At 40.1% G+C, this 8,666-nt stretch overlaps 1 protein-coding gene across 1 annotated transcript in view; it reads left to right on the top strand.

Moving 5' to 3' along the window:
• The first annotated feature begins 1,907 nt into the window (after nucleotides 1–1,907).
• Nucleotides 1,908–8,666, top strand: part of ZMAT4 (zinc finger matrin-type 4) — a 243,187-nt gene continuing 236,428 nt past the window's right edge. The window contains exon 1 of the mRNA XM_047092314.1: nucleotides 1,908–2,009. Coding sequence (XP_046948270.1) covers nucleotides 1,908–2,009 — 102 coding nt within the window. The remainder of the gene's footprint in view (nucleotides 2,010–8,666) is intronic.

Raw genomic sequence — 8,666 nt, 5'->3', positions numbered from 1 at the left:
ATACTTTATTTTGTAGTCCAGCTACAAAATTAGATGATTTCAAAAATCACTTAAAACAAACCACTGTCCTTTATTTTGTTGCATTGGTTAAGACCTGGCCAGCATCTTATTAACATTAGGATATTATTAAAAATGTACTGATGATCCCTTTCAAATGAAGAGAGTTTTACAGTTTATATAGTACCTTCTTCTATATTTCTCCTAAGTTTCACCACGGTTCTCTAAAAAGGCGTGGATAATATTTTATCTTAATTTGTGTAGGGGGAAACTAAGACTGGAAGGTTTAGTGACTCATCCAACATCACATGGTTGGCAAGTAGCATGAGACCTGGACTGGACCTTGCATGGATTTGTAGTGTGGAAATTGGAGTCATGCAAACCAGACAGAAAATATGGCCATGCCAATGATCAACTATGTGACTTCAAACACTCTCATATATCAAATGAGGGCATGGGAGCAAGATAAGCTCCAAGGTGCTCACCACATCCCTGTTGTCTGAAATCCTCTTGCCTCTCCATACACCTCGCTCTCTGGCATAGTCCTTACATTTTACCTGGCAGGTAGGAGGTAAAATGAAATGGAGTTTCTGTGTTGGAGGAAAGCATTCTGATGCGCTGGCATGTGTTTCTATGGTGGTAACTTCACACTACAGCTGCTATGAGATACCTTTGTGACAGATCACTTTCACAAGTGTGAGACCCTTGGCTGCACTTTGATTCAGGATTGGGGATTCGACAATATGTTTATTTACCTTTGTGGGCTCAATTGTGGTGTGTAATGGCCTAGGTGGCTTTTATGAATATCAGTAACCCTAAATGTGGAAGAGTCAGCATGGATGATAAGAGCTTCTCGCTTTACAGGGTATAGGCTTGCAAGAAAAGTTACAGTTTATCCTGATTTTATTTTTTAATTCTGTAATATAGCTATTCAACTCAAAACTAAATTTTATATTGCCTATAAGTTTCTTGACAAAGCTAACTTTTTTCCATGTACTACAAAAATAATATATGTTCATTGTAGGAAAAAAATAAAATTACATAAGTAATTACCTATAATCTCTGAAAGATAACTGCTATTAACACTTTATTAAAACTTCCTGGGATGCTTTCCTATGCACCTATACATATTTTAAAACAAATTTAGTATAATACTGTACATACTGTGTTGTAAACGGTTTTGTTGTTAATGGTAAACTTTGTCCTATTTCATTAAACATTCCTTTAAAGAAGAATTGGATTTCAGGGTGCCTTGGTGGCTCAGTCAGTTGAGCAACCGACTTTGGCTCAGGTCATGATCTCATGGTTCATGGGTTTGAGCCCTGCGTAGGGCTCTGGGCTGACAGCTCAGAGCCTGGAACCTGCTTCGGATTCTGTGTCTCCCTCTCTCTCTGCCTCTTCCCCACTCGTGCTCTGTCTCTCTCTGTCTCAGAAATAAATAAACATTGAAAAATTAAAAAAAAAAAGAATTCGATTTGCATTTGTATTTGGAAGGCACATCGTATTCTAGAATGTGGATGTCTCAGAATTCATTCAACTTCTTTCTTACGTTGCATGTATTGAATGCTTACAATGGTTTGTTAATATAAATCACATATGAAAATATCCTCTCACGTAAATCCTTGGCAGTGCACTAGATAGAAATCTGATTTGTCAGAAAGAGAAAATTAAAGGTGCATTTCTATTTTGTAGGGTACCAGCAGTCTTGCTGGGCATTTATAAGAAAATTATAAACTCTACACTTATTGTGGTTAACTGACATGGTATCACCTAAGGTGTAGGGTGTTCTCCCCCACTGCTACTATCATGGGGTCTGTGACTGTGCTCCTAGCTTTTGCACACAGTTAATGTCCTGCATAAACATCAAGGCAGTGGACTCATTTTTCTTCTGTTGATTCTCCTTTAGCCTGATGAAGTCCTCCGATATCGATCAGGATTTATTTACAGACAGTTACTGCAAAGTGTGCAGTGCACAACTGATATCCGAATCTCAGCGCGTGGCTCATTACGAGGTAAGGACGGCTTTTCCCATTTGATGTTTTCAGTGGAAGAAAGAGTGGTGCAGACTTGGTGTGGGACTTGAGGACAGATCCTTTTCGTCTCAGGGCATGTTTCAAGAGCCACGGGGCTTGAGCCTTTACAGTCTGAGATCAGGCTGGGGCAAATGTGCATGTGTGGGGTGGGGACAGAGGCCTAGGGACATCAGTCTCAGACTCTGGCTGCTTCCCAGATTCTGTCTTTTTATTTTTCCTTTTTTTTTTTTTTTTTTTTTTTTTTGTGCCTCAGCCCCTGGAGACTCAATGGGCTTTCTCTACTTGTTAAATCTGTCATTGCTCATCCCTGAAGTTCCTTTCAGGGACACAGGGCAGGATGCATTAGTGCCAGCTTCTCTTTCCTTCTATGACCCTGAAGATAAGCTCAGAGGCCTTTTGTTAATCACTGTCCAGAGAGATGGCAGCATCAGTGATTCAGCATCAAATTCCTTCCACACGATGGCTGCTGCCCTACATGTGTTTATCAGCATAAGGACTTTCCCTGTAAAGTTGTAGCAAAGTTTTAAAATCCAAATACTTTTGAAGGACATGATTCAGTGGCTTTGGCTTTTTAGGGTGGAAGAACAAATAGTTGCCTTTTAATCCTCTACTGAGAACAGAGAATGAGAGAAGAAGGGTTGGCCAATGTTCTGGGTGGGGACACATGGGGACAAGGGGACGCTGGGTGCCCCCAGATGCTGAGTGCTGCCCAGGGCATATTCACCTTATGAGAGAACATATACCAGTGGGAACACGAGTTTTCAAGTGTAATAACTTGTGAGTAATTTTAGATTGGAGGGCTTAGCCAGCAATTTTCTTTTTGTCTGACAAGCCTGACAAATGCCAGTTGTCACCGTCACTCACCAGACTCCTCTGAGCCTCCGGTTCCTCTGTGCACGATAAAAAAATAAAATTAAATAAAAAATAAAATTAACATGCACATGCACACGCCCAGAAACACAATAAACTGACCCCATGTACTTCCTGGGGTTTTGTGGTGACCAAATGAGACCTATTGAAATAGTATTTGTGAAAATGCTTTGGAAGCTGTAAAGTGTGCTGAACATACAAAATTATATTGCTTTTCATTATTAACTCCATTGCAGCAATATTCTGATGCAGGCAAATAAAGCATACTCTTCTGAGAAAACTTTTAAAAATCAGAATCTGTGAAAAAAAGTTAGCATATTCTTTTGTCAGTAGGCAATCAAGTGTTAGAAGTAAATGTAAGCTCAAAAGAATGATCTAAAATGGAAGATATCCATCTTCTGATATTAAGAACTTTCTAATTTTGGTGGGTATTGCTTTATAAACACACATGGTTTTTATTAATATGATTTCCTCAGTTAAGGAAAATCAGGGAATTCATTCCTACTCTCAAATTCCATAGCTTCCTATTAGCCCTTTATGTTCTCCCTTTATTAGACTTTTTGTGTTCAATTTTAATCTTCTTACTAGATTCTTGAGGGCAGAAGCAGAGTTTTATTCATTTGCTCTTCCGTAATTCCTGGAATAGTGCCTGCACATCACAGATGTACAGTTAGTGCTTGTTAACAAAAATACCTTGGTGACACAGTCCACCACTGCTTTATTGTTACCTGAACTAGAAAAGTAATGTCAGAAAATTGAAAAAAAAATTTTTTTAAAGAAAAGATCTTAGCTGCTCAATTAAGGGTTTAGTTATTTGAACACAGGTTTTCCTGTTACCACTCTGTATCCTTGCTGTGGCACAATTTAATTGTTTAGAGAATGTGTTAATATTTGTTGCATGTAGCATAGATGAGATAGAGAAAAGAAAGCAATCAAAATATATCTGCAATTAACAGTGTTACACATCATCAAAACAACATTAAACACACTTCCATTAAGCATGGATGGGGACTCTAAGTGATGGTTCACTCCCTGCTTCCAGGCAGAGGTGGGGTACTTCTTTCCAAGACAAACAGCGCTACACATGGTTGCTGCAAAGCTGCTGGGGATGTGAACAGGGTTCACACCTCCTGAGCAATCCGGTCTTACCAGCTTCCGTTAGGAGGCTTCCCCAATTTTTCATCTTTAAGAGGATGATGGCTTCCATCTGATGATCTTGAAGGCCATTTGAGAATTGATAATCTGACCCTGTTCATCTTCCCCCTCCTGCCACATACACTCTCTCTGCTGAAATTGCATGAAGAGTGGGTCTCTATGAGTGTGAAATCCCACTCAGGTCATTGAAAATGTTATCACACTGAGTCTCAATGCTCTATCACTGATGTATTGCTTTAGCTTGATTTTACTCAACTAGAAAATATTCCCAGCTTCCCTACGGGGCAAATCAAAAAGAATCCACTGTGTACTTTCTGCTGTGTCCAGCACTATTAGTATTAGTTATTACAGGGAATTCTGAAGCTCTATGAGAAACAGTCTCTGCCCCCAAGAAGCTCATAAACTTTGTTGGGCAGAAAAGCCATGGGTGGTTCAATGTGGTATAAATAGGTGTGTGATACTGAGGACGTGATCTGTAGAATTCTGCTGCCTGCTTTGAAGGAGCTGCTGATCTGATGTGATTTAAACAGAGTGTTAATTCTTCTGCCCCTTTGACTTTCTGATATATGCTATGTAGTGCTGTTAACTTTTTAGGTTTTTTCATATTCCAAATTCTAAAGAGCAGGTCATCACTAAGAGCTATTATGGCCAAGAAAGATTTGTTGGGAATGTCATGAATTATCCAGGCCTTGATGGATGGGTTAAGTTTAGGGGTTGCTAGAATGAGAGGTATCTCCAAGGAGCTATGAGGAGGATTTGTGTTAGGGAAGGGAGGTGCACTGTAGTATATAAGGGTCACATGGGGTCAGGAGGTAAAGGAAAGGGGACTTCGTACTTTCCTGTGGCTCTTAAGCATTTGGTAACTTGACAGCATTTCTGAACGACAGTCCATTGGTGGTGATCAAGGTGTATTGTTAGGAAACGAACAGCTTTGGTATGACTTTTGCTATGGAACTAGTGTGCCAGCCTTTTGAAGTAAAAGAGAAAAACACAACAGATGGGTTAATGCTTAATAGCTGCATGCCCCATTTAAAAGGCTGAACCTTTGTATAGGAGGACAGAAAAACCTAATATATGTCTAATGGACCAAAAACACTTCCATGCTATACTTTTAAAATCTCTTTTTGCATATGAAATCCTGAAGTGGAAAAAATGGGAAGTATAAAGACATTATTATTTTTCTTACTTGCTAAGCATTAATAACATGTTAATCTTTGGGTGTAAAATATAATTAGATGTTGTCTCTTCTCACTGAGTCAATAGAACAAGTAGGCACAGAAACAGAGGGGGAAGAGAAAGCTTTCACGTGTGCCTTTCAACATGCCTGGATGTTATAGAGGTTAGCAGTAATTTTCTAGTGAGGCCACTTGAGCAGTTGGTTGTAGTTTTAAGTGGCTAAAGAATAATTTTCTGCAAAAGGAAAGAGTTGCTTGCATGAGTGAAGGAGTGAGTAGTTTTCTGGCGTGTAGGAAGAAGAGGATTTGTATACGGAAGGCCATGAGAAATGAACTAAAAAAGACAGGGAATTTTTTTTTTTTCTTGAGTAAAGCTAAAGGAAAAATATGAATGAGTGATCTAGAAGGAAAGAGAGAACTCTTGTCAGGCAGAATCAATGAAGTTGGCATAAATGGGCCAGTTCCTGCTGCTTGTCTCTTCCTGTGTAATTAATTGTTCCTTGCAAAATCAATGACTCAGGTATACTGGCACCTTCAAACAAGATTGTATGCTTCTTGAAGGCAGGCAAGAGTCATGCACTGAGTTTGTTCATTTACTTCTATAGTGTCAACCCTAGAGTTTGACCCATTGTGGCTCATAGGCACTTTTAGGTTGATGAAGAGGCTGAAGTTGGGGACTGGTAGAGGGAAGCAGTGGGTTAAGTTTAATGGAAGCATTGATGGGTGTGCCAGAAGAGGCATTGGTATACATTGGGAGTCAACCTGTACTCAGGAGCTGGCCTCAAGGTATAGGTGATGGTTTTGTAGTTCTAAGAAAGACAATTCTCTAAATTGATGAAAAACCTTTCAAACATTTCTGAGTCTTGAAGTAATGTCAGTCTTGATAAATGAACCCCATTAAGCCACCCAGGAGTGGCAGAGTCCAGGACTGTTCTCTCGTCAGGGAAACAGCAGGCACATAGAGCCTACAGAGGCACACAAACCAATTTTTCTTATTTCACTTTTTTCAGTGTCATCCAACAGAACTTTGGCCTTCCCTAACTTCTATTTAATCCAGGGGAATAACCAAAGGATGACCTTTTGGTCTCTGTAAGTCTGGTAGTAGGTGGGATGTAAGTGCTTTGTGGTTAGTGATAACAAGGTAAAAACTGAGGTTCTTCATATGTGCTGATTAAAGCAGCATGATTTTTTTCTACTACTAAGCCTTTAATGACTTTTCTCCCTTCATCTCTCATAGCTTCTCAACTTTGCTTTTTCCTTTTCTTTTTTTCTGAGTAAGCATGCAGGCTGGGCAACTCCTTTTCTATGTATGAGAGTAGTTGGTCAGTATCATGTTATGTTTCTGCAACCCGTCAGCCATACTAACTGGACTTGAGTTCTGTCTGGGTTCACTGGGTCAACAGCCATCCTGGGTATTGCAGGTGATATGCTCCTGGAGATGCAAATGCTACCTGGGTGAGGACAATAAAAGATCTTTATAGCAAGATTCCCATGGAGATGCTTCTTTGCACTGTGCATTGAGAATCACTGCTTCAGTCTCTCCAAACCTCTTACAGTCATGACATGCTTAATTTCTCCCAGATGCTGTTAATACCATTATTGGCTCATTTGCCAAGGCTAACACTATTTTTGTTACCCTCTGTAATGTCAGAGGACTTCAATCTGTTCCCCATTGCCTAATGGTCTTTACCTCTGTTTCTTGACCATTTCATTGAAGACTCTTGAGCTTCTGTAAAGTTTCTAACTATTCTCATATTTTTCCATTGTTTTTATTCCAGCAAGTCCAGTCATTTTATCTTTTATCAATTATTACTAGTCAAAATAGTTCACTGGAGGGGTGCCTGGGTGGCTCAGTCGGTTGAGTGTCCGACTTCAGCTCAGGTCACAATCTCACGGTTCGTGAGTTTGAGCCCCGTGTCAGGCTCTGGGCTGATGGCTCAGAGCCTGGAGCCTGCTTCCGATTCTGTGTCTCCCTCGCTCTCTGCCCCTCCCCCATTCATGCTCTGTCTTTCTCTGTCTCAAAAATAAATAAACATTAAAAAAATTAAAAAAAAATAGTTCACTGGAACACAAAATAAATGGTTAATAGAGAGGCTACCATGAAGCAAACAACAGTAGACTGAAGAACACTCTCAACTCAGGGCAACACACACATTGGCTATGAAACGTTGTCAGATGGTGTGTGCTTAATGCTCATTGGTTAAGGGTTGGTAGAGTGTGCTCTGTAGCATGAGTGCTCATTTGCTGAGAGCATATGACATCGCTTGGTGGATTTTAGGAGCCAGGCTGGCTTCCATTGGCTAGAACTCAATCGCATGGTCTCACCTAGCTACAGGGGAAGTTGGGAAAAAGAATTTAAATGTGTAAGAAAATGAAATGAGTTCAACAAACACATAGGATTGTCTCTGCTACAGTCTACTCCTCAAGTCACCAGAAATCCATTCCATTTTTCTTTTAACACATAGAGTACATGTCCCTTCTCCATGGAAACACCCGCAAGCCCTACCTAGTCACTTTGTTCAGCTCAAATTTCAGAGTCTCCAGGGAGGGAGTAAATCTCTCCATCAGATACGATGTGATTCCTCTGGGCTCAGCAGCCTGTGAGGAAAACAGGAAGGTCACCCCTCCTCCTCCTACTTTAGAGTGGTGAGGACAGTGGTAACATATCTGATTCAGAAAAAGGAAGAAAAGAAGCCAGACTGATCACTGGCCCATAGCAGAGCTGGCATCCTGCAGGGAAGGCATTAAGAAGTGTCTTTTTTCAAGGAGTGGGGGGAGTTCCCTGAATAGATTCTGATCTTCCTCTGTGAGAAGGTTTCTTGTCCATTTTTCTTAATGACCCCTATATCTACCCTCCACAGTTCTTTCACCATCCGTTGTCATCACCACATCTGAAATGGATCTCGGGTCCTATACTATCTTTGGGAACTGCCAGCATTCATAGCCCACTTCCTTCCTGAGACTGATTTAAGGCATGTGGAATATTCAAAGCTTTTCTAATTCAAGATAATAATTGCTTTAGTAATACAATTCTCTCAGTGATATAGAAGCCTTCTGATTTATTTTCTTTCAGAAAGTTTCATGTGTTGTCACCACACAGTTCTTTCCTAGACACAATTTCAAGGAGTCTTCTTTGTTTTATTCCTTCCTCGTCTCTGTGCCTGTTTCTATTCTTCAGTTTAATAGTGGCCATCTTGAGGTTATCTGAAAGTAGGTAGAAATATCACATCCTCAGTCTGTTTTTTGCCAAAGTCTTGAGTCACAATGTGCGACTGAGAAGTCTCACTGGGTCTTCAGCACACAATGTCTTTTAATAGGACATCTTTCATTTCTTGGTGACTGGAAGCAATTAGCAAATAAATGACTTTTCTAAGTAAGTCCATAATTTCTAGAATAACTCTTTTTTTATTTCTATCTGCTAATGTGCCAGTTACAC

This window comes from Lynx rufus, unplaced genomic scaffold (genome assembly GCF_022079265.1).
Source record: "Lynx rufus isolate CCGP_SWC_20201006 ecotype Redwood Valley unplaced genomic scaffold, mLynRuf1.p SCAF_3, whole genome shotgun sequence".
NCBI lineage: Eukaryota > Metazoa > Chordata > Mammalia > Carnivora > Felidae > Lynx > Lynx rufus.
The sequence above is the reverse complement of the archived record's forward strand: the minus strand, read 5'-3'. Positions and strand labels throughout refer to the sequence as shown.